At 40.4% G+C, this 27,200-nt stretch overlaps 1 protein-coding gene across 1 annotated transcript in view; it reads left to right on the top strand.

Moving 5' to 3' along the window:
- MET (MET proto-oncogene, receptor tyrosine kinase) overlaps positions 1–27,200 on the top strand; it is a 94,409-nt gene that overhangs the window by 10,095 nt on the left and 57,114 nt on the right. The window contains exon 2 of the mRNA XM_028746295.2: positions 14,523–15,743. Coding sequence (XP_028602128.2) covers positions 14,538–15,743 — 1,206 coding nt within the window. The 5' untranslated portion in view covers positions 14,523–14,537. The remainder of the gene's footprint in view (positions 1–14,522; positions 15,744–27,200) is intronic.

Below are 27,200 nucleotides of genomic sequence, written 5' to 3'. Positions count from 1 at the left end.
TGTTTTGTGTCTGAAAACTGGATGACACATCTTTATGTTCCATTGTAGGAAGACAAATACCTTCTTATTGTAGATGTTTCCTGTTTTTGTGTGTGTGCTGTGGCTGAACAAGCCTTCCTTCCCATGTGGACTTTTGTTAAAATTCCTTAATCTCAAAATGGTTAAATTGAATATTTAGCTGCCACATGCAACATGGCATGTTCTGGCAAAGGGGAGCCTGGCTGACATTACATATTAGATCCATGTCTTGGAGTCTTGTGGCTTCTCTTTAACTCTGGATCTGTGGCTTGCTGAGTCTCACAGTGAAGTTTCCCTTGTGTGTTCATATGAATTCCTAGTTCCTACATCTCTTCCTGCCACACACCCTTTATTTTGGACAATCTGCCTACTCACTCTTCTCTGCACTGCTTAGTGAATCTAAAAACCTCAAATCCTAGCATGGCAAGAGTCACTCCACCATAAGTGGCACCCAGCCAGGGGTTTACTTTGTTCTTTCCATTCTCCTCCATGACATCAGGGCCTTCAGGCAAGCAGAGTGGCCACAGGAAGGGAGATGCAAGTCATCTGGTCCAGGGCTCCCTCAGACCTGGCAGCACCTCTGGCCACAGTGCAGTGATGTCATGATTCCTCAGCTTGGAGCACATTTGAAAATAAATCCCATTGGTTATAATAGAACTTAAGTTAGGTATACTTAGAATTGTACCCCAAGAGCTGACCTACCTGGAGACAAACCCTGTGATAGCTGGGGTTTTTAGGGGGTGGGAGATGTGTACACAGTTATGTTTGAAGGGTAGCTAATGAATTTAGTGTGCTGCAAGTGCAAAGACTGGACAGCCAATACTGCTGTTTGATCTTTGGCAATTGCTTGTGGCACAATTCAGGGACAACATACCGGTAAATGCTTTTTCTTTCACAGAAACAAATGTCACACATAAAACCAGCCCTGATATTTTTATGAATTCCCATACTGGTAACAAAAAATGGAAGAATTTGCCCAAGCAAGCCTTTGTCTTTGAATCATTTTCAAAACATTTTTTCGTAGAAGTCTTCAGGTATGTTGTAATTCAGAATTTCCCCCAGGAAGGTACATTCTGTCCTAAGGAAGGAGTTAAAATAAAATATTTAAGTGAGTAATTCTTAATCAGATGGGTATTCAAATCTAAGAAAGAGATTCGAAAGTGCTGGCAATTAACTGGATCTGTTTCCTGATCCCATTCATGTAACCTAGGCAAGAAACAGAAGCTGATGAACTTGCTTTTAACATTTGATTTTATCCTTATTTTTAAGAAACGTTTTACATTCTGATTAAACAGTATTAAACAATCTTGAATAAATAAATAGCTGCCAAATTCACAATCAATTTTATGATTATTCACAACTGACCATTTCACATAACTATCAACTAACAACAAATAATGAGTTCACTTCTTGCTATCTTCTGGAATGTGTTTTTTGCCTTGTAGTGCTAGCTGCAGAAAATCTGGTGAGAAATTCTTGAGTAGGTCACTTGTTGTTCCTGATAAAATGCTGATAAAGATCTTCCAGCTGGTCTAGAATTTATTGGACCTTTGGCAAACCTGCAAAGCCCTGCGTGTTCACTGAAGTAATGTGTTCCCTTTGTTTAGGACTTTTAAAATTAAAAAAAATATTAAATTATATAGACGCGTGGTAACATTTAGTAATGCTCTGAGATGATTTGCGGTTATTAGACATGTTAATATATTATACCCAAGATACTGGGTGTTTTAAAGTTGAGAAGCAATGGCTTGTGTTCAGATATTCTGCAGGCAGATGGCTTGTTCAGTTTTTGTCACTTTGGCAGCAAGGAGATTGTAACTTGATTTCACCAACTTTTCCTTGATTTATGAATTCCTTCCTGACTTCTCAGAATGGTTCATGGAGCAAATAAAGGCATGTCCCAATAAAAGCATGTGTGACCCTAATGAAAGAGGCCTTGGACATTATTTTGAAAATTAAAAGCTTTTATGCATGTGCTTTTTTATTTGTTTTTAAAGTTTACTGTTTTTAGGGGTAGACCTAGTTTTGGGGTAGACCCAGTTTCATGGCTGGCACATAGCTTTAGTGGAAGTCTGGAGACAGTCAGCCTTTCCATTCTGTACTTTAGTGGTTCCCAAGGAGGCAGGGGAGGAGAACGAGTGAAAGCAGGAACTGGTGTTTGAATGGTCATAGAATTGTAGAGCTGGAAGGGAACCTGAGGATCATCTAGTCCAACCCCCTGCAATGCAGGAATATGCAGCTGTCCCATACAGTGATCAAACCTGTAACCATGGTGTTATCAGCACCAAGCTCTAACCAACTGAGCTATCTATGCAACAATACTTTTTAAAGCGTTGGCCCTATTGGACGCCATGCGGGCTTCACTTCATCCAGCAAAAAGTATTTGGCTACCCTGAAGACACAATGGGAAGGCACACTGTGTACAAAGCTCTGAGCTGCTTGAAGGAAGGTCAGATAACAATTGGTACATGTAATTAACCTTATGTAAATGGGTAGAGTATATACTTAAAGCTATGGTTTTCCCAGTAGTGATGTATGGAAGTGAGAGCTGGACCATCAAGAAGGCTGATTGCCAAAGAATTGATGCTTTTGAATTATGGTGCTGGAGGAGACTCTTGAGAGTCCCATGGACTGCAAGAAGATCAAACCTATGCATTCTGAAGGAAATCAGCCCTGAGTGCTTGCTGGAAGGACAGATCCTGAAGCTGAGGCTCCAATACTTTGGCCACCTCATGAGAAGACTCCCTGGAAAAGATCCTGATGTTGGGAAAGATTGAAGGCACAAGGAGAAGGGGATGGCAGAGGATGAGATGGTTGGACAGTGTTCTCGAAGCTACCAACATGAGTTTGACCAAACTGCGGGAGGCAGTGGAAGACAGGAGTGCTCTGGTCCATGGGGTCACGAAGAGTCGGAGACGACTAAACAACAACAACAAATGGGTAGAGAACTGGATCCAGCCAGCGAGTCAGAGACTTGTCTTCCCCACTTCCATTGAACAACTTGGATAGTTGTATGGGAGCATCCACTGTCAAATCACCTGGTATGATAATGACATCAGGTGACTGATACCCCTCAAAGGACTCAAGAGGTTGCTGTAACAGCTGTTCTGCAGTTCCAGCAACCTCCTTTGAAGACAGAATGTGCCAAAAGGGGATCCCTTTAACTACAGTGGTCAGCTGATTGTCAGTTACAGGGAGCCGCTTTGACCTCTCTGCAGAGAGGACAATGCTCCTAAAAAATCCCTGAGTATTTTTCCCTCGCCAGAGAAAGCAATTTAAAAACAGAACTTTTTTATGTTAAGAGGAAGCAGCTTATATGCAAAGTGCTGGAGGAAGTGTTTTGAATCAAAGTAGTTTCCTCTAGCCCATTTGGATGCACTGTGGAGTTCCTAGTGCAGCTGATCCCAGCTGATTACTGGGGCTTTGGTTGTACAGGGCGCTCACACCCTGACAACCAGCTGACAGTGGATGCTTCAAAGCACCTTGCAAAGAACTTTGCAACCCTGTCTGTGACTTTGCCACGGATAAGGAGCGTCTCCACCCTCATCGTTCAGCCCGGACACTGGGGTCCAGCGCCAAGGGCCTTCTGGCAGTTCCCTCACTGCAAGAAGTGAGGTTGCAGGGGACCAGGCAGAGGGACTTCTCAGTAGTGGCGTGGCGCCCGCCCTGTGGAATGCCCTCCCATCAGATGTCAAAGAAATAAACAACTATCAGACTTTTAGAAGGCATCTGAAGGCAGCCCTGTTTAGGGAAGTTTTTAATGTTTGATGTTTTATTGTGTTTTTAATATCCTGTTGGGAGCCGCCCAGAGTGGCTTGGGAGGCCCTGCCAGATGGGTGGGGTATAAATAATAAATTATCATTATCATTATTATTATTAGGCACGTTGGCTGTTGGGAGTGGCTTGGTCAAAATGAGCTTGATGGGTCAAATGGTGGGGAATGGTGGGTCCAACATTTGACCCATAATGTTGGAATGCTGAGAGAAGACAGTGGTACTGGGATATTTCGCCTTTGCAAAAGGTTCCACGAACAGCAGTTGTACGATGGGCCTCTATAAAGAAATGCAGTCTTTTTAAAAGGGCAAACTTGCATGATGGGTGTTTGTGTGTGTGGATGGGAGGCAAGCCATCATTAGGGTGGCCAAGACATTGCCCACTGGGTGGCTATGGCATTTGCAAAAATGCAGGACAAATGGCTGCATTAGCAGTGGAAGCAACTGCATTTTCCAAACGAGACCATGTTTCCTAGGTGGTAGCTGTTCCAAACAATGTCCATTTGGCTGGGGGTTTTTAAGTATAAGAAACTGATCCCACCCAACATAAATCCTATCTGAATGGAATGAAAACAACCCCACCTTTCAAAAGCAACCCTACACCCTAAACATGTGGCTTTTCCAAGCAATATGTTCCAAGACGCAAGTGGGCTTTAATGGATTTATGATGATGCATATAACAATAGGGATTCATTACAAATGTGATGGTCCTTGGATAAACTGTGGCCAAGAGGAAACATGGTAGTCTCCATTAATTGTACTAGAGATAGCATCATGCCAAGAATGAGGTGAGCTGTGAGACAGGATGAATGGCCGTAGTAATTGACAATGTCAACACCTGGAAGGCAAAACAGTGGTGCCTTGTGCTCAACAAGGTTGTTCAGCAAGTAGTAGTATTTTTTTTAAAAAAAAAAAAGCCTATTCAGATCTTTACTTCTGTTCCATTAGAAATGGCTATAATCTTAATTAGAGTTTTAATCATTTTTGTAAGAGGTCGTATCATCAACTATGCACACCAGTCTGATTTTTGCACCAAATAATCTCCAAGAAAACCCTTAAAAATGGAGGTGGTGACTTGCAAGTTAAAACATTGTACATTAACTGAGAACTTTAATATATAGTACTGTAGTTCATTATTAAAAGTGTAGTTTGCACACAAGTGTCAAATTCTCTTACACAAATCTTGTGATTTATTATTATTATTTTTTGACACTGAGAGTTCGGTACCTCAAGGATTAGCACAGACAAGAGATAAAGCAAAAGTAAAGATATCATATCAAAAGGAAATTAGCTTCCCCCCCTTTCTTTTCTACTAAAGATAAATAGCACAGGCTCAGTTTAAAGAAATTTAAATCCAGTACAAGTGTTCGAACTTATTCTAAAGCTGGCACCCCCAACTTGCAGCCCTCCAGATGTTTTGGCCTACAACTCCCATGATCCCTAGCCAACAGGACCAGTGGTCAGGGATGATGGGAATTGTAGTCCAAAACATCTGGGGGGCCCGAAGGTTGGGGATGCCTGTTCTAAAGAATGCCTCTGCAGACATGGGAGAACTAGGATGTGGTCAGGAGAAAAGAAGGGAGGGAAGGATGTTGGCTGAAGGGGTGAAGGTGGCATTGGAAAGGGACAATTGGTGCTGATTAGAGCTGCTTGTTTTCAGAAAGAGAAGGGGAGGTTGTCAGAGGAATTGGGTTTTGGGTTTTTTTTGGATAGTGGGCCTTTGGGGAAAATCAGAAGAAAGCTGGTGAGAGACCTTGGGGTCAATGACTGAGAGTAAAACGAGTCTGTTTTTGCAGTATGTGGGTATGCATAGTGAGGAAATGGGGCTTGAAGGTGAAACAGCGAAGGAGGAAGAAATGGGCATAGCAAAGGGAAGAAAGAGAGCAGGTCTCTCAGAAGAGGAACCTGATTGGGTAGAAAATGAGGGATATGGGAAGGAGGGCTTTGTCAGCTAATCGGTTTGCAGTGGGGCAGGGAGATTTGATACTTGTCCTTGTTGTGTAAGGTGGTGTGTGTGTGTGTGTGTGTGTGTGTGCGCGCTAGTGTGTTGGAGGTGAGGGTATTCAAAGATTCCTAACTGCTGAATTGGAAACCGCTACCTCTTGATGCTCAAGTTGAGGTTAAAAATTAACATAAAGACAAATATTGCAAAGCCTTGTCTTCCTGTTGGTGAATGGGTGTTACAAATCTTCACATGGTGCCAACCAGGAAAAGCTTGTCCAAAACATTTGCGAAATGGCTTCCAGATAGGCATCTTCTGCTGTCCAGGTGAGATGGAGTAAAGAGATTAACATATATTTGGGCTGTTCTGGAAGGAGCCTCAGGCTATTGAAATTTATTTGGATAGTGTTAGTGGGGGGCGGGGTAATCTGGAAGGAGTGGTGATTAGCTGATACTACCTTTGGCTTAATGCATCTATTCTAGAAAGAGTCTGATATTCTTTTGCTTGATTTAGATTTGCAAATGATAAGGGAGGGACAGTCATCAATGGGTGTTGCAATTCAGTTTGCTTTGGAGCATGTATACCTGGCTTCCTGTAATGGAATCTTTCTTGAGGCCTCTCCAGGCCAGAGTGGAACCTCCATTTTCAGGTTCAAGCTACCATAGCAAAAGCTGGAGTGCTTTCAGGAGTGCTTCTTCATAAGAGGTAGCACGGAGTTCATTGGTGCCAATATCTGCAATGTTAAAGTGCATAATATCTACAAGACAGTGGGGGCCTGGGAGGCTAACTGATTCGACCAGTGATTTGGAAGCATGTGTGGAGACCATCTTGTCACAGATACACCACCTTTAGTCTTAGTTTAAAAACTAAAAATGCTGCTTTTCACAGCTCCAGATTTGTAGACAAGTAAGTCAAGGGAACTTTCTTGCAAGTCAGGGGAAATTTCTTCCTTCTCCCTCTGCCTTTCGTTCAGTGTTCCACCCATTATCAGGTTTTTCTTAGCATTTTCAACAGCGTGCCTTAACTTGTTACAGCTAATCTGGAACTCTGCCTGTTTTGTTTTTCATGCGTGTTGTGTATACGATTTTAATGTAAGCTGCTCCAGAATTGTTTAGGCAATGAAGAGTGGCTTAGAAATATTTGAAATAAATTTTTTAAAGTGGTGGTTGTTTTGAGAAACTGCTACTTCCTGGCCTAGTTTTCAAGCTGCTGGAGCACCTTCTTTCTTCCCATTATCTATACAGTGGTACCTCAGGTTAAGTACTTAATTCGTTCCGGAGGTCCGTTCTTAACCTGAAACTGTTCTTAACCTGAAACACCACTTTAGCTAATGGGGCCTCCTGCTGCTGCCACGCCGCCGGAGCAAGATTTCTGTTCTCATCCTGAAGCAAAGTTCTTAACCTGAAGCACTATTTCTGGGTTAGCGGAGTCTGTAACCTGAAGTGTATGTAACCTGAAGCGTATGTAACCTGAGGTACCACTGTACCAGCATCATAGGCATGTGTTTTGGACTCACCATAGCCATAATTTTATTTCTGGTAATGGAGGTCAGATCCTTCCTCACTGGACATCTTCCACTGAATTGGTCCACTAATTGGTCATCAGCTGTAATGTTCTCCTGTGGTATGAAGCATTTTGGAAGAGTCTCACAATTGGGGTAAAAATTACCTCGAAAGCAGAACTAATAAGTGTTGCTCATGTTGCTCAACGTGAACGCTGCAAGTTTTAAAAATTCAGCTTTGCAAAGGGTTTTTGTAAGCTTCTGGTATACCATTGAATCCTGCTACCATTTTTAGTGATATTATTAAGAAAGGCAAGGACTTCGTTATAAAAATAGTCTTAGGTTTGAATCCAACATCATGTACATCCAACCCAAAACCTTGAACAGATGGAGGGTTGCAGTGTGGAGGAGAGGAGCTGGAGTCCTGTTGTGGGAGCAGAAATCTCTTCTGCTCATTCATGGGCACAGTTGAAAGCAATCAGTGGGGCTCAGGATGCAATGGTGATTGCACAGCTCTGTTGAGCCCCACTGCTGTAGACCATGGGGTATGGATTGTAGCCTCATTTTAAAAATTTTGCTTGAGTAATCCTATGAGGCAGCCACTGTTCTGTTCTTAATCATGGGAAACTGAAATCATCATCATCATCATCATTTAGCTGTTAATTGCCTTCTAAACCACTGTCACAAAGGAATTAGACATAAAGAAAGCCTGTCAGAACTAAAAATGTCTTCAATTGTTTCTGGAAAGTACAGACAGGGGGTGCCTGTCTTATTTAGAAACCTTATTCAGAAGAACAAGGGCAGGCAGCCACACTAAAAGCCCTGCTCTGAGTTATTGCAGAGCAAGCTTCTGAGATCTTTGGAACTCTAATAATTTAGAGCTGCAGAGCAATCTTAAGTTTCTCTGAAGTATATGTGAAACTGGTCATGAGATGCTATTTGTTCAAGCTGTCCATTCTCCTCTCAAGCACCAAACTTTTTTTTTTATAAAAGAAATGTGCATTACTGTTTAGATTTCCTAAAGCAGAGCTTGTCAGCTCAGATCCATATATTGATGTTCGTCCCTATTGTCTGCTTTTTACTTCCATCTGTGTTCTTTTGTAAGTTTTGGTTCCTAGGCTTTCTTTTGGACACTTTGAGCATTTTCAGCTTCCTTATTATGGACTTGATCCTTCAACCTTTAGCTCATATAGCAGCACACTTCAACAAATGTTGACTGATATTCCACATTCTTAGTTTTTTGGGGTTTTTTAAGCAAAGCTATTGATCTGCTTTGTTCTTTTGGAATACTAGTGAATATTTTTGAAGGTTCGTTTTATACAATCTTTTTAAAAGCCTGTAGTGCCATTCTAGCTCATCACTGCTACTTCAAGAAGCAGCAAAATAAATCTAGTTGTCTGACACAAGCCCAAGAGCTTCCCTTATTCTTATGGGTTTAAAGCACTACAGCAGGTAACAAAGGAGAGGCTATGATTTGTACTGCACTCCAGTCTGCTTGCTGTAAATTATTGTTAAATGAGTAAAAGGAATAATATATTTTCTTCAGAATGGATGCCTGTGTTTAAGAGCCTGTTAATATAAGCCTGGCAAAACAGTTGTTCCATGAAAAGCTGTTGTAAAATACACTAATATATTAGACCTATGAATAGGATGTGCATATAAATGAATTACTTACCAGTAATCTGCTAAAATTCTGAATGCATACTTGATGTTTTTATCCACCGCTCAGCTTAAAAAGAATACACTAAAGATCTTTCAAATGAGCCAAGAAGACTGTAACTTATTGTCAATACTGTTGATGACACCCCCCCCCCCAAATAGCAGGCCAATTGCCTGAATTTATTTCTTGCTCTTCCTGTCTCAAGTTATCATTTTTTCTTCTTTTCCTATAATAACTGGTTATTGGGAAATGGTCGTCATGTATCTATTAAGGAACAAGGAATACAAATTTGGTTGTGGATCTTAGACACTTCAAAGAACCATGGTTCTTATTGCTAGCGACTGATTTCCATGAGAGACTTGCTGGTTGTCCTCAGCCAACTTCTTCAGTTGCACAATGTATTCTAGATTCTTAATGTTGATGCAAACGCATTCATTTTACTTCATTATGGACTTGATAAGTTTAAAGCTGCATAAACAGTGTTTCTTGGGCTAGATGATGCACTGCACAGTGGAACTTGGTAGCCTTAAAGGAGGGCAGCCCTAACTCATTCCCCCACTTGCATATTTAACTCTGATGTGAACGTTTTTTGTGGAACCATCTTCACATCGAATAAGGCTGGTGCCTTTGCTGATGACATTTTGGCATCTTCTTAAAATTGATCTGTGTACCCAGGCTTTTGCTGGTGCTAAGCTCCAGCATATGGTTGATTTTTTTTTATTCCTGCCCATTTTCAACTGCATAGTTTTTTGCATTGTATTTGTTATTGATGTATTATATTTTAACTTTGGTACACTGTCTCAAGAGTTCGGGAGAGGCAGTATTGTAGAAAAACTTGTTAATAATAAAGCTGATAAAAGTTTGTAGAAGAATGGAGTAAATTTGTCATATATATAGAAACCAATTGTAGAAGCTTAAGGACTACAGCAGGGTTAGTTTAACTCTTGTGACATATATATATAAAGAATATGAAGAAACTGTAAATGATAAGAAACAATAAGAAAACCGAAACTGGGAAGGAGGGAAGTCGAGGCGTGATATAACGCAAGTAGATAAGTTGACAATATGTATAGTTGTAAAGAATGTTTTATTTAAGTTTTTTATGTATTGCACTTTTATGTTGTCTGTTTTTTTCTTTAGTTTTTTTTTTGTTTTTGGAAAACCTAATAAAAATCATTAAAAAATAATATTAATAATAAAGCTGATAATGTAGCATTTATGCAGTTAGTGGAATAGATAGCTCATATTGATACCTCTTTCAAAATACCCAGGTTGGACATCTAAGCCTCTTTCCCTTGGGACTCTCCCCAAGCCAGGCCCCTCAATGGTCCTGCTCTGTATTGCCCTCTTATGTTTTTTGCCTTTCTGGAATGTATGTGTGAACTATGGAGGTGCTGAGGGTGTGGAGGTGGGATGGGGAGGTGGGATGTAGCCTGCTATACAAAAATGAAGAATCACATCTGTTAAATCCGTCCACTTTTGCCTCTGGACACCCTGCCTACCAGCGGCATGTGCCCCCAAGACTAAATGGTTCCCTACCTAGTGTATGTAGATTAATGCTTTCTGGTTCTGAGTCAATGTGGCTGCTGAATTTTCAAAGTCAGATAACACTTTGCAACAGAATTGGCATGTTCAACCTGAAATTCCTTCCTGAGATGCTATGGTCACACAAGAGTTGGATTAACCTAAAGCACTTCAAACAATTTACAGGGTGATAGCCTATGTTGTCCAGCTAAGTCAGAGTCAGAGTAGATCTACTAAAAGCGACGAACTTCCATTGATTTCAGTGGGTCAGCTCTACGACTTTGTTGATAATCACCCACTATTAATCTGTGCAAAATTGTTGGATAAGGGAACAATTTCTGACACATATGGATACATGAGCCTTACTTTCAGGGTTATGGGTTCAAACCCCACATTGGGTGAAAGATTCCTGCATTGCAGGGGTTGGACTAGATGATCCTCAGGGTCCCAACTCTACAATTCTGTGATTAAATAATCATAGAACAGGACATGATGCTATGAGTGGAGTCAAAGATATCTGCAACCTAAATCAGGACATTAAATAAAATAACAGGCATAAGATAGTCAGCAGGAATTCTGCTTACTTGCAGAGAGAAAATAAACCACACATTTGCAGCAATGAATATTAGTCAGGCCACGTAAGTTTCCATCATCAGGATATCAGCCTTATATTTGCACCTCTTGTAATATGACATGTCATTTCTTACCACACTTGTGTTGCCTGGTTAGTACTCATTTCTAAAGACTCACACTACACTTCCATGAAAGAAAACTGACATCATGCTGGCCAAAAACAGATTTACTGTTGACTTGTTCAGTTTTGAGGCTTCTGTTGTCCTTAACAGAGATTTCTTTCAAGTTCCTTTTAGTAACCTTTATGTTTAATCCAAACTGGAGAAACTTCTACACTGGCAACACTAGTATTGTAGATCTGATTCAGCAGATCTCAGTTGCTCAGCTGTGACTGAATCAAAATGATTTGTTTAGGTAGACCAATTTGATACTGTATTTCACATGACCTTATAAAGAGTTGGGTATTTTCTTTTTTCTTATCTCCTTTCTTCCTATACAGTTTAATTCTGCTTTTTGAGAAATTGAAGAGTTTAGGGCCCAGCACATATTACTTCTGCAAAAACCACCTGTCTGCACAGATTAATAGCACAAGCCACAGGGAAATGAAATGCAATATTTATTGATCTAAAGCACTGGGAGGAACACAGCAGTTTCTTAGAAATCAATTACTTTTGAATTCTGTCACAAGTTATCCAAAACAAAAATATGTATTAATCCTAAAAGTATGGGCTGTACAGTCACACCTCGGGTTGAATGCGCTTTGGGTTGAGCGCATTTGAGTTGCGCTCTGCGGCAACCCGGAAGTAACGGAGCGCGTTACTTCTGGGTTTCGCCGCTTGCGCAGACGCTCAAAATGACATCACGCACATGCGCAGAAGTGACGAAAAGTGACGCGTGTGAGCACAGACGTGCCGTCGCTAGTTACGTTTGCTTCTAGATGCGAACGGGTCTCCAGAACGGGTCCCGTTCGTATCTAGAGGTACCACTGTATTCACAAAACTGCTTCTACAATGAGGCTTTCCCACCCTCATTCCTTTATCCAGAAAAGCCAGTGCCATGTAGGAAGGGTTTAGGTGATGGAAGGGGTTTCAGGCTACACGCCTACGCACACCCCAGTGTGGATGATGCCCAACAAAGCCACACTTAAGTCCATGGATTCCAGTGAGTCTATTCTGAGTACAGTGGTACCTCGGGTTAAATACTTAATTTGTTCCGGAGGGCCGTTCTTAACCTGAAACTGTTCAGCCACGCAATTTCTGTTCTCATCCTTAAGCAAAGTTCTTAACCCGAGGTAAAATTTCTGGGTTAGTGGAGTCTGTAACCTGAAGCGTATGCAACCTGAAGCGTATGTAACCCGAGGTACCGCTGTATAACTAAGGCTGCAGCCCTAGCCGCACTTACATGAGAGTAAGCCCCATTGAATTCAAGAGGACTTGCTTCTGAGTGCACATACCTGGAACTGGTTTATCAGAGGAAATCTCTCTCTCTCTCTCTCTCTCTCTCTCTCTCTCTCTCTCTCTCCTGAGTGAACTGAAGTGCCTTCCATTGGTGCAAGCCGCTCCTTAGATCCAAGCCAATGTATCTTTTAAGCAAAAGCTGTGATACTGTTTCTAACGTAGCAAGACTCTTTGTTAACTTTGTTAAAGCCTTGTTGAACATTTCTAGAAATAAAAATAAATAAATAAATGCTTTGAGCTTGCTAGGAGCATTTGTATATTGGTAACAATACTATTCATCTGCAGCTAAATAACATTTCCCCGCAAAATCCTGTAAACAACATATGGCCATGATTCCTTTTGGATTGTTTAATTGTTTTCCTCCAGGGAAACTAAATTTAGCTTAGCAACTGTGCCTAAGTATCAATAGAACAATGTCTGGTGTGACTTAACAGTAGTATAACGTTGAAAACTGGTGCAAAACCCACTTCAACCACAATTCATTTAGTGCCCATATAGTCATATGAGTCTTTTTTTACTCTGCAAACCACATCAGAATGAATACAAAGGAAGAAATTTGCAAGGTTAGGCTCTTCACTAGCCTAATTAGCTTGTCAGTTCTTTGTCTGAGTGTGCTTTTTGCCTGCCTGTGCATTCTAAAGGCTCCCCGAAGTGACTTATTGCTGTGGGAATTTAAAAAAGTGAATCCAATTAATCCCAGCAAAAAAAGTCAATAAGCAGAATATGCAGAAAACACATTACTCAAGCAGTGGTGTAATGATCTCCCCCAAATGCTCTTGGCATGTCAAGAACTATAAAAGATTTTTTTAAAAATTCCCACTTGGTATGAAAACAAAATACTCTCCTGAAACACACACACACACACACACACACACACGTGTGTTACTATAATAGTATTTGCTACATATTGTTATTATGTGATGGGAAAAATATAATGAAGACTGGGCTATATAGAATCATAGAATTGTAGAGCTGGAAGGGTCCATGAGGGTCATCTAGTCCAACCCCCTGCATAGCAGGAATCTCTTGCCCAATGTGGGGTTCAAACTCACAACCCAGAGATTAAGAGTCTCATGCTCAACTGGCTGAACGATCCAGGTGTGATGCTAGTGGAAATTCATAAATTTGCCACACTTTAACAATAGCAGTCACATTTTTTCCAAAAATTGGTGCCTTACCTATTTTGTGCATGGTAGGTTCGTTCTGAAATTAACTGAAATGAACATACTTCTATTACAGCAGTTTAAAATTAAAATGAACCATCTGTTAAATCAAATGGCTGCCTACTATCTACATCAAAAAATTGTATTCATAATGGATTTTCCTGTAATTTTTTATCAAACAGTTGAATTAAGTTCCTTGTATTGGGAAGCAACTCTGACATAATTAGCTATAACTGTCTATCATCTATCTATCATCTATCTATCTATCTATCTATCTATCATCTATCTGTGTAAAGTAGCATGTTTCAAGGATAAAGCAACATGAACACACTTTCATTATCAGAAGGGCTTCCTCTTGTTGCTGCTTTTCATCATTTATATTCAATTTTTGGTCACCACCTTGCTATTGTTTGCATCCCATGGTGTTGCCCTCTGATAGAACAGCTAAAGTCTTATACAACTTAGATGCACATTTCCTTTTGCTGATTGATAATTCATTCTGTGGGATGCGGGTGGCGCTGTGGGCAAATGCCTCAGCGCCTAGGCCTTGCCGATCGAAAGGTCGGCGGTTCGAATCCCCGTGGCGGGGTGGGCTCCCGTTCAGTCCCAGCGCCTGCCAACCTAGCAGTTCGAAAGCACTCCCGGGTGCAAGTAGATAAATAGGGACCGCTTACTAGCGGGAAGGTAAACAGTGTTTCCGTGTGCGGCTCTGGCTCGCCAGAGCAGCGATGTCACGCTGGCCACGTGACCCGGAAGTGTCTCCGGACAGCGCTGGCCCCCGGCCTCTTGAGTGAGATGGGCGCACAACCCTAGAGTCTGTCAAGACTGGCCCGTACGGGCAGGGGTACCTTTACCTTTAATTCATTCTGTGATTTATTAACATACTGACTTCCTAAATGTTTTTTTTACAGGACAAATCTGCAGTAATGAAGAACCCTGCTACTTCTGCCTCCAGGATTATCTTATTTCTGTTGATATTGGTACAGAGGAGCAAAGGTAAATGTAAAGAGGCAGCGTCAAGGCCGGAGATCAATCTGAATGTCAAATACCAACTTCCTAATTTCACTGCAGAAACCCCGATACAAAATATAGTTCTATACAAGCACAACATCTATGGGGGAGCGGTCAATAAAATCTATGTCTTCAATGAAAGCCTTCACAACATATTTGAGTACAAGACTGGGCCCGTTCTGGAGAACCCAGATTGTGCTCCCTGTAAAGAATGTAAGCCTAAAGTAAACCAATCTGATAACATCTGGAAGGATAACATCAACATGGCTCTATTCCTAGAAACATACTACGAAGGCCAGCTCATCAGTTGCGGCAGCGTTGCAAAAGGAACTTGTCAGCGCCATGTCATTCATCCTGATAATCCTGCAGACATTGGAAAGGAGGTCTACTGCATGTATTCTAAAAGGATGGATGAGGAATCAGACCAGTGTCCTGACTGTGTTGTAAGCCCTTTAGGAACCAAGGTTCTGGTAACAGAGAAGGAAAGATTTGTGTACTTCTATGTTGGAAATACTATCAATAATTCATCTCCGCAGGACCATTCGCTGCATTCGCTATCTGTTCGGAGATTAAAAGAAACCCTGGACGGTTTTGAGTTTCTCACCGCTTACTCTTACATTGATGTACTTCCAGAATTCAGAAATTCCTACCCTATTAAGTACATCCATGCATTTGAAAAAGACCACTTTGTGTACTTCCTCACTGTCCAGAGAGAATCTATAGATTCTCAGGCTTTTCACACAAGGATCATACGGTTCTGCTCTTTCGAGTCCGTGTTGCATTCATACATGGAGATGCCTCTTGAGTGCATTTACACTGAGAAACGGAGGAAGAGGTCAACCAAGCGGTCGAATGAGGTATTAAATCTCTTGCAGGCTGCGTATGTTGGTAAACCAGGTGCAGACTTAGCCTCGGAAATGCGAATCGATGTCAACCAAGATATTCTTTATGGTGTATTTGCTCAAAGTAAACCAGACTCTGCGGAACCAACTCATAAATCTGCTGTCTGTGCAATCTCCATCAAAACCATCGACGAGTTCTTTGGCAAGATTGTAGACCAACAAAACATGAAATGTCTTCAGCATCTGTACAGAAAGGACAGCAAGTACTGCTTGAGCAGGGTAAGTGAGCATGGTACTAATTAGTTACTTAAACTGGCTAATTATCCCACCCATCCCTAGCCTCATTTATATTGTGCATTACATTATTTAGTGCATAGCCCCATTGATTTCCATTGTTAGTAGTGTGTGGTTTTTTTAGGGCTACCATTTTTTTGGCTGAAGTCCAGGGCCAATTATTTCAAATTGTTTAAGTTGTCTGTCTAAATAAATAACAATTAGTGCTGGTCACTACCAGAGATGATTCATCTTTGTAAGAAGCGGTTCCTGTAAATTGAATATAGAGGTCACTGGAGAGGCTTAAGAGGATACAGCATCTATTAGAAATAAAGATCCCTTGAAAAGCCTGGATTCATTGAAGACAAGCACTTACTTTGCACTGGACCGCTATATATTTGTTAAATGTTTATTCAACCTTTCTGTTGAAATAGGCTTCAGGGTGGCTTTAAAATACAAAAATTAAAACACTATTAAATAGTGACAACAAACCTGAATCCATTAAGGCAGTGAGGGCCAAACTTGGCCCTCCAGCTATTTTTGGGACTACAATTCCCATCATCCCTGACCACTGGTCCTGTTAGTTAGGGATGATGGGAGTTGTAGTCCTCAAACAGTTGGAGGGCCAGGTTTGGCCATCACTGCATTAAGGCAAATAAGTGAAACCAAAGCTACCAGTAGGAAAACAGTTCTGGCCATTTGATGTTAACTGCTGTTAGAAAAGAACAGACTTGGTCAGTGGTCTAAAACATGGCAATCATAGCTCCAAGCAAATTTGCCTGAGAGAACACCACTGCTGCGGCACCAGTTCAGAAAAGGTTTTCTCTCCAGAGCCGCCAGCCTAACCACTGAAAGGAAACACATCTGGAGCAGGGCCTTGGGTTGAGTGTGTCTGTATATGGGCAGTTGGGAGAAGGCAATTCTTCAGAAACCCTAGCTCCAAACAATCTATGATTTTACAGTTCAAAAATAATCACTGTAAATGGCTTATTATTCTCTTACTATTTTATATAAGCGCCATATATTTTCTTTTTATCTTTGTATGATTTTTGTGCTTCCTTTTAATGGGTCTGCGGCTGTATAATGAAATTTAATTGATTTTGATGGCTTTACCCGTCAAAAAGAGTTCTTTAAAGAAGCATGTTCATCACATCCACTTTTATGTGGCTCAGCAAACATTTAAGCTCTGAAGCAATGCACCCAATTACAAACTTGCAGTGCAGTCCTGTGCATGCTTCCTTCAGAAGTGGCACTGTGTTCAATGGGGCTTACACCCTAGTAAGCGTGCCTAGGAGTGTAGCCTTAAATTTTCACTGGCATAAGCCTTGGCAACATTACCTCATTCCTCTGCAGCTGCCAGCACTGCCAACGAAGTGATGTAGTATTTTTCATGTTGATGTCATCCCACACCTTAAAGGCTCAACTTGTCTTTGTGTGTGCATTTTATAAGTGCAATGCAAACTTCTCTCTTTTTTTCTTTTTTTTGAACAAAAACTCAAATTTTCCCAAATATTTCATGGAGAATTTATGTGTTGCATATCTGTCTGCAGCAGTTCAATATCCAGAAAAATATATTGCAGACCACTTTACAATTGGGATGCGGGTGGCGCTGTGGGTTAAACCACAGAGTCTAGGGCTTGCCGATTGTATGGTCGGCGGTTCGAATCCCCGCGGGGTGAGCTCCCGTCTTTCGGTCCCAGCTCCTGCCCACCTAGCAGTTCGAAAGCACCCCTAAGTGCAAGTAGATAAATATGTACCGCTTTATAGCGGGAAGGTAACGGCGTTTCCGTGCGCTGCGCTGATGCTTGCCAGAGCAGCTTCGTCACGCTGGCCACGTGACCCGGAAGTGTCTCCGGACAGCGCTGGCTCCCGGCCTCTTAAGCGAGATGAGCACGCAACCCCAGAGTCGGACACGACTGGTCAGTATGGGCAGGGGTACCTTTACCTTTACCTTTTTACTTTACAATTACCTGAGCAATCAGAAATTCTCGCTGTTGCAACATCAGTTTTCTAGATAGGAGGAAGAACTTTGTGTTTAGGAATCTGGTTGTTTAGTTAACATCAGGTGGTGTGTAAGAATTAGATCAGTGAAAGTTCAAGTTGACAAAAGGCTTAACCACCTTTTTTCACAACATAACTTCCTGGTGTTGGGCTACTAATTTAGTTTAAAACAAAACTTGCAGGAACTAATAAGCATTCCTGAGTTTAACAGGATTTCACAGACAGACTGTATTCTGACACCAGCCTTTTGCACAATATAGATAAACCGCATAGTTTTGTTTGTTAGATTGACAACATGGTGTTCAGGAAGATTCAGCAACTTCTATCAAAATAATACCAATACTTCCTGTACCCCACCTCTCAGCCCTCATTATTGCAGCTCTAAGAAATTAATATTGTAGCCTCTCTCCATCATAGAAGTACCTGAAATAAGGGACTTTAGCACTGTATAAAAACTTTCTGCACATTATTTTTGCAGCTTTTCAAGTACATGCTTGTTTAATTGAATAGTTAGTTGCAGGCACTGGAGTGTGTGTGTGTGTGTGTGTGTGTGTGTGTGTCCAAGTCCAATAGGCAAGGAAATCTCACCAGTTCACTTCTGCAAATGGATATGTTTCACAGAACTGTCCCCACAGAATGTAAATTGGATTATGGAAAAATGAACTCTGTTCATTATTTGTGTGTTCTGAGCTCTAAGGCTCAGAAAAAGTGAAAAGCAAGCAACAAGCCTTGCATTAGAAAACAATATATGGATGCTTTTGTTGATTTTTGCTGGAAAAAACCATTAGCTATCAGCTTGTCTAAGAATGTGCTTAGGACACAAAACTAGGCTTTTTAGAAAGTCCTCTCTAGAGCTTACTAATACCAAACTAAGACATTTTAAAATAAAGTGTTTTCATTCATTTTTCAAACTTACCAGCTTAATCAAAAACCTGGTATGCCCAAAGTACTTTAATTTAAGGTCAGTCTCACTGAGAATGAATGGATTAAACTGAAGCTCTTCAGCTAAAGTTATTTGTGGCTTTCACCTGGTGGCCCCTAAAATGTGCTATAAAAATATGTATTCTTTGCACTTCTCAGGAATATTTGTAATGTGGCGATTGTAAATTGCTTAGATGGGTTATTGCAATCAAGCAGTATATAGATTTTGTTAAATAACATAAGTAAATAAAATATTGCATAGTCACCTCTTGCCCTTTCCCTCTGGTATTTGGCACAAAATTCTTCTTCATCTTGAAGTTTAATTTCCTTTACTCATTTTTCATTCTAGAAAGAAATGTTTAGAACAGTTTTCTTCCATAGCAACATATTAGTGTTTGGCCTCTCCTTTTTCTTTAAATCTGGGTGTTATTTTTAAATCTTTTAACTCTTTCAGATCAATTTAATAGTATTCCCCACCAAAGTATTTCATTAAAATATTGATGAAATCATTGGCCAGTTTCAACTTATCAGGAAAATGTTGCTTGCTTGAGTATACTTTTCAGATTCTGCCAGTGTTTTGCATATGAATATATTAGGGAAGCTGATGGTTTGATTATCTGAGCAAAATGCACAATTTCAATAAATGCCATAAGATATGAAATCAGTGAGCAGGCTTTTGATGAATAACACTGATAAGATGAACTATGGAGGAAATAAAATGAATATATGCTCCTAGTAGTAATTGGAAAAAAAGTGTGTATTTATTTTTCCTGATTTTTACCTCAGAGAAACATGTGTTGTAAATACTTTTTATTAGAAACCTTAGAAAAAATGCATTGCGGGTTTTCTGAAATCTAACTCATTAAACACCTTCATGCTAAATTGTTGCTAACATACAAGTAGACTTAAATTGGTCTTGGGATACTTAATTACTGCTTTGTATAGAGAGGGTCTATAGTCCCTTCAATAAGAGATAGTGTTGCATTGTGCATAGTATTTGTTGGAACAAATCCCTGGAGCTGATTGCTATGAAGTGGACTTTGCAAAAAACAACAACCCCACCTCTTGCCTTCCATTGTTTGTCATTGTTGCAGTTCCTGCTGCAGCACCCTCTCAGTTCAGCACCCGGTGCAGGACCACTTACACTCCCCTAAATCTGCCTCTGCCCCAACAAATGCAGTCAGAACATTGCTGTGTGCTCAGGTTGAAGCCTACTTAGAAGCAGTGAAGGCAGCAAAAAGGTACAGTGGTACCTCGGGTTACAGAAGCTTCAGGTTACAGACGCTTCAAGTTACAGACTCCGCTAACACAGAAATAGTACCTTGGGTTAAGAAGTTTGCTTCAGGATGAGAACAGAAATCGTGTGGCAGCGGCGTGGCAGCAGCGGGAGGCCCCATTAGCTAAAGTGGTACCTCAGGTTAAGAACAGTTTCAGGTTCAGGTTAAGAACGTACCTCCAGAATGAATTAAGTTCTTAACCCAAGGTACCACTGTATTTATTTTTCACCTTCATTGTGTCCTCTGCATCAGTGAAGCTTTTTAGGTGTTTCAGGGCCTTTTACACATTGGCCCAAGGGAGGTACCATGGATATGATTGATGCTTTTTTAGGAGGAGGAGCAGTGAGAAGCCTTCACTAGACCTGGAATATCTCAGTAATTCTATACTGGTATCAAATGATGGCAGCCAACCATTTCTCTTGGCTGTTCAGAAACCGCTTCCAATTGGCTGCAGGAGCTTCCTGCATTCAAGCGGAAGCCGTGTTGGACATTTGGCTTCCGGAAAAAGTTTGAAAACCGGAACACTTACCGGTACTTCCGAGTTTTCGGGGTTCAGGAGCCGATTTGTTCGACAACTAAGCTGTTCATGAACCAAGGTATGACAGTAGCCCAAAAGGGTTTACCTGTATGCTGGGCTAGCTCCCCTGTCAGTGAAGTTCGAGGTTCAACATTAACTCAAAACAACAATACATCTACAATCAATAATACAGCAACACACAACCTTTCACGACATGTGAACTACTGTATATAACAATACTGCCACCAGACATTTGAAATCCATTAAAAACAGACATTAGATTTTGAGATTATGCTCTTTGTTGTAAACACTAGTTTTAGTCTACCAAGAACATTTTTCTATGCAGTCCCTATCAATTTCAGAGGGAACATAAGTGGGAGAAATACTCTTTAGGTTGGATCATTAAGGGGCCACAACCCTTGGTGCAATATTTTTTGGGAGGGGGCACTGCAGTGGGGAGGCAGGGTGGAAAAATTAGCTTCTGCCACTCCTGTTATGTATACTTAGTTCTGGATCCAGTCTACTGATTTTGCTCTTTTGCTAGTTCTTATTTTAACTTCAATAGGAAGAGGACAAAGATTCAAACAATACCAGGGAAAGGTTAAAAAAACAAAACCACCTTTTGTTTCATTGATACTAGAACATGGTTAGCAAACAACCCTGGAACCTTCTGAATAACTTCTCTGGCGTTTTATTTGCCACGCTCCTGGTGGGGAAATGAATACAGTGGACTGGGCACAGATTCAATTTTAGTCATTTTCAGCATGAAGTAGTCAAATTGAGGATGCTAGGTCTTGCAGTTTTATCCAGGACAAAACAGCTGAAATATTTCAAGACATGTGGCATAAACTATAATTCGAAAAACAGCGACAAAACCCACTATCCAAAGCACCTAGAAGAACTTTTATCTTACTGACTTTTTGCCACACTCTATCATTCTGCCATTGCATGATAAACTGGTCACTATCAATGTCAAATGAAGATGCAAATAGAGAAAGAAAAGATTTAGGAGTGTGAAATGAAGGCAAGAGGCCCCCTAAAATGAAATCAAGAGAGACAGTGAAATAAACACACAGTGATATTTCTTTACAAAAGATGATAGATGAGGGGAATTGAGTTATGCTCATTTTGTAATGGGAGAAAATAATTACAGCCTTCCACCAGGAAACCACAAAGACATTTATTGATCTGTTGTCCCCTAGATATGTCTAGTAATATTTAATAAAATAGAGACAAATAACTGCTTCAAAGCTCTGTAACTATAATCTCTTTTTTCAGTACAATTTTTTGGCAGGATTAAAAGTATCACTTCTCTTGATTGTGAGTAGCTATGTGACTTGTTTTAAACAGACACTCACCTTAAGTAAATGGATTGAACATTACAAATAGATACAAAATATACTACTTTTGAGTAAATACATATTATTTCCCCCATTTTTTTCATGCTTTTGCAGCATTGCACAAAACAGTACAACACAAAGATGGTCATCTGTCATGGATGCTTTAGCTGAGTTTCCTGCATAGCAGGGGGCTGGACCAGATGACCCTGGGGGTCCCTTCTGACTCTATGACTCTGACACAGTTGTAGTCTGGTTTGTTAGCTTGACTGTGGTGGGTGCAAGAAGCGTGGTTGGTACTACTTGGCTGCAAGCAACTTGTAAGCACTTACAATTGCTGTATGCCTTAGAGATTAACTTTGTTTTCTGTGCCTTCTGCTTCCCTTAGCCGGAATCTGCCAAAATACCAGAAATGGGCATGCAGCAACATATTCTAACATGCTGTGATCTGCATACTAATTTTGCCAAATGAGTTATGTGAGGCTTGAAAATCTTCGCATTCTGTAGCAGTTGGGCCTGTATGTATGTGTGGGAAAGCAGAATTGCTTCCCCACCTGTCTCTCCCCCGCCCCACCCCATGTTGCAGTGGCCTCGCATGTTAGTGGAACACAAGAAAGGAGCCAACTTGTAGAGCTCCCCCAACAATGACAGCCAGAGACCTGCCCACATGACCCGGAAGCTGTACACCAGCTCCCTCGGCCAGTAAAGCGAGATGAATGCCACAACCCCAGAGTCCTCCGCAACTGGACCTAACTGTCAGGGGCCCCTTTACCTTTACAACCTCACATAAATACTTTTAGATTTTATAACAGCTAGCAGCTTTTATGCTTGTGCTGTCTTGAAGCTTAATGCAAAGGAAATGGACAAAATACAAAGATTGCATGGATGCATTATATGTGTATCTGAATCAATACTATTTACTTAGTGCTAATGTACTAACCAGATTACAAGAACTGATGCAGTGGTAATCAATACCAAAAGTGAATAATACCATGAATGATCTCCGAAAAGGAAATGTGCGATGTTTTTAATTTGTATTAGCTAATTACATCAACATTTGTCTCTTTTTACGTTACGTAATGCACCACTAGCATAATCGTTCCCCACCCTCGCTTTATCCGTAAATTAGAATTGGAGTTTCCGGAAATGTAGAATGCTAAATTCATAGCTAATGTTTCTTATTACTGCTATTTCTTTTGACTTTTGAACAATTGTTTCCATTGATTTGAATGACTTTGGATGTCTGATATTTAGATATCTACTGAAATTGGGGCCAGCATTTTCCAGGCACTCCTATTGATTTGATATAAACGTAAATGTTCATAGATTTCATCCTATGTAGTATAGTGGTTAGAACATTGGATTGGGACATAGAGACCTGGATTCAAATCTCTGCTTAGCCACAAAACTCTCTGAGTAACCTTGGGCTGAGAGTTACTGACTAGCCCAAGGTACCTCAAATCTGGGGGGAGAAGAGAGGAAGTCCATTTCACAGGTGGAAGCCCTTGTACTACTGGGACAACATTGTTGGACACAACCTGTCAGTTAAGCTTGCCAATATATATAGGGGGGTGGCGGTTTCATACAACTTTTCTTTATCACAATATAAAATGTATTAAGCCAACAGGTCGAATTTGTGCAGGCCACGTTACTTAGGATAAAAATTTGGAGCTGTTTTCATTAGGTTCAAATATACCCAAATACCACCTATAGTATACAAATCCAAATGCATCCAAAATTCCAAACTGCATTGAATATCATAAACCCCCAACAACTGTGGATTGATAACCAGTAGCAAGTCGATTTCTGCAAAGTGTCAAACTCTAGTTTCTGTAACTAACTGAAATGTCAGATTCTAGCTTGAATCTATGATGAGAGTTAGTCCTCCCATTATAGCTATATGATAGTTACAGTTTCTGCACTGCCTGTTCCATGTGATCCGTTTTGATTATTGCAGTCTGAGATCACAGACAAGCTGTCTGAAGAGGGCAGCCACCTCTTGCCCCTTGACCATCTTGACTTCCTAAAGCTAGCTATAAAGGATTGACTGGGTGTGTCTGCGGAGTGATCAGCGATTCATTGGAGGAGGGCGAGTTACCATCTCTACCTTGAAAGAGGAGGTGGTGGTCATGCATCCCCTCCTTAAGAGGGCCTCCCTAGACCTGGATGTGTGTGAATCAACTATTACCCAGTTGCAAACATCCCTTTATGGGGCAATGTGTTCAATATGGTATTGTTGGTCCAGCTTCAGGAAAGCTTGGTGGAGGTTAACTATCTGAATCCATATCAGTCCAACTTTAGGTCTGGTCATAACACTAAAGCTACCTTTGATGACATGCAATGGGAGAGAGAAGGAGGGAGTGTGACTCTGCTCATGTTTATTAACCTCTCAGTGGCTTTTGATACTTTTTCATATATTTATTAATTGTTAAATTTATATGCCACCCTTCATTCAAGGATACAATCGTATCCTTCTGCAGTGACTCAAGGATGGAGGCATAGTACTCCAGCAATTCTGTTCCTACCTCCAGGTCTGTTTCTGGAAAGTAACGATACTGCTTTGATATGTTTTGCAATTTAGTGGTATATAAATACTTATATAAATAAACAAATGACTTGGGCCCCAAATATCTGAGAGATCATCACCTCTTTCCCTACATACTCTCCCAGAGCTTAGAATCAGCAGAGAGAGCATACTTAGTTGTTCCACCACAGCTCCACAAGTGTTTGGTTTTTAAAAAAAACAAAACAAAAGACCCACATCATGGTACAGAGTTACTCCAACTAGCCACAAATTACTGTATGAGCAAGCAAGATACAATTTGACTTCAACACTAAGTTCGGACATGGATTAAATAATTGCCTAAACCTCATCGCATTCCAATTCTGATGTACATCAGATACATCCCCCCCACACACCGAATGAGTCACAAATAGACTTTGTACTTTCACTCATGTACATGGAAGAAAGTTGAAATGCCCAGTCACATACCAATAGGGCTCTTGCTGAGCTACAATATTTGTGAGATTTGTCACTGGAATCTGGCGTCAGATATATGAGCATTTAATCCAGAGATAATGACATTTTTCCATATTGTCAGCCAAGTAAATAGGAATTTAGTGAGTTAGAGGTGTGGCGAGGCAAGCTGAACTATGTCCTTAAGAGTTAAAGTCAGAGGTGCCTCTTAAAAATTTAGTAACACAGTTATCCAGATTGGCTACCTCAGACATAGGCAAACACGGCCCTCCAGATGTTTTGGGACTACAACTCCCATCATCCCTGACCACTGGTCCTGTTAGTTAGGGGTGATGGGAGTTGTAGTCCCAAAACATCTGGAGGGCCGAGTTTGCTAAGCCTGGGCTACCTGATAAGATTATACAGTATATAAATAGATTTTTAGCCTTTAGGAGTTAGAGATAGCTGCATTTTTTAAAAAAAATGTTTTTCTCTATTGAGATTTCCAACAATTTCCAAGAAAGAAAACAGCAATAATAATATGTAGAGTCACAGAACTGTGGGGTTGAAAGTGACCCCAAGGATCATCTAGTACAAACCCCTGCAATTCAGGAATCACAGCTAAATAATTCCTGGCAGATGGCCATCCACCCTCTGTTTAAAAACCTCCAGTGACGGAGAGTCCATTACTTTCCCAGGTAGTCCGTTCCATTGTTGAACAGCTCTTGCCGTCTTTCTATACCAATGTTAAATATTATTAAATCTCAAGGGTTCTGTGCCTTAGTTTCCGTTTTCGATGTTGTTGTTAGAAATCTTACTATAGCATGTAAGCATAACGCTTGAACATTTTTGTGTGCAACTTGCCTTTGTATTTCAGTACTGAGAAATGTAGCAGGAGGAAGTTAAAAGTGGTTGAACCCAAAATAATAGGTAACAATATGTCTTAGTCCAATACACAATGTTGCTGAATGCAAAAACTATTGCAAAAATATAGCAAATAGTTTGATAGATTTATCTCTAGCCTCTTGGTGATCTGATGTCACCTTGCACTCTTGACAAGGTGAAGTAAGGTTGATGGAAATTAACATTTTAAAAATTTGATTTAAAAATGACAACATTTTTATTATCCTTATTTTGGCTTGTTATTTAAAGGCCTTTTGCAGAAATCAAAGGACACATCTCCGTTAGTATTTCAATAAGCAGTCAGTCATGACATTAATTATTTTTTTTAAAAAAACCCTTAAAGTTAATGTTAAACAATGAAGAAAAAAACAGCAAAGTATTGATTCTAGAAGACAACTATATTTTATTGTGTCTATTCTCACTGCGTATCGCTCCATTTAATATTATGCAATAGAAACCTACAATAAGCCATATTAAATTGCTTATTGACATCTAAATGGCCCATATTTATTATCTGATATAGAAGATGAAGCATCAATAGTAACTGAATTTTCAGTTGACAGATTATCATTGAACTGTCAATACAACATAGATATGCTGTTTCTCTAAGTACATTGTACTGGGAGCAATTCCCCAGAAAAGGAATACATGCATTTTCTCTCAATGAATTAGAAGATTTAAAATGAACAATCTATTTTTGGTAATAGTTATGACGATACAAAACTGCATTGGCAAGTATAAATTTTAAACAATGGGACACCAAAATATTCTCGGCTTAATTAAATTTACTTAGTTTCTCTATCTATTTTTGCCTCTTGGGACCCTAAGACCCTCTGAGTTTCATGTAATTTAAAGTATAATAGACATGTACAAATAATACATTTGAATATGTTGTTGCTACAGAAGGGAACTGGACTCGCCAGGCAATACTGTAATATAGTAGTTCATATAGCCCAGTATGTAATTGCTCCATATTCAACACGTGATGTTATGTGTTTCTTGAGTCAACTAAACCCTCATCCAAGCCACACTTTCATGTAAATCAGTCTTCAGCTTTATTGAGACTACAACCTGAACAGCTAACACTCATACACTCAGATGATCAAATACTTATATACAGTGGTGCCTCGGGTTAAGAACTTAATTCATTCCAGATGTCCGTTCTTAACCTGAAATGGTTATTAATCTGAGCTGTGCTTTCGCTAATGGGGCCTCTTGCTGCCGCTGGTGCACGATTTCCGTTCTTATCCTGGGGCAAAGTTCTTAACCTGGAGCAACCACTTCCTGGTTAGTGGAGTTTGTAACCTGAAGCGTCTGTAACCTGAAGCATCTGTAACCCAAGGTACCACTGTATTACAGAAGGACAAATGGAAACTTGAACCAAAGGGACTAAGGTAAGACTAATGGGTTGGAAGATAATGCAAGGCTGCAACTCAACATGGCAAAGAACAAGTCCAGAGGTATTTGAGGGAAATCTGGCCTAAACAGAATTTTAAAAATTTACCTAGGAGCAGCCAATCAATGGCTAACTGCCATCAAGGCTTGATCCCC

This window comes from Podarcis muralis, chromosome 10 (assembly GCF_964188315.1).
Source record: "Podarcis muralis chromosome 10, rPodMur119.hap1.1, whole genome shotgun sequence".
In the NCBI taxonomy this organism is placed as follows: Eukaryota; Metazoa; Chordata; class Lepidosauria; order Squamata; family Lacertidae; genus Podarcis; species Podarcis muralis.
The sequence above is the reverse complement of the archived record's forward strand: the minus strand, read 5'-3'. Positions and strand labels throughout refer to the sequence as shown.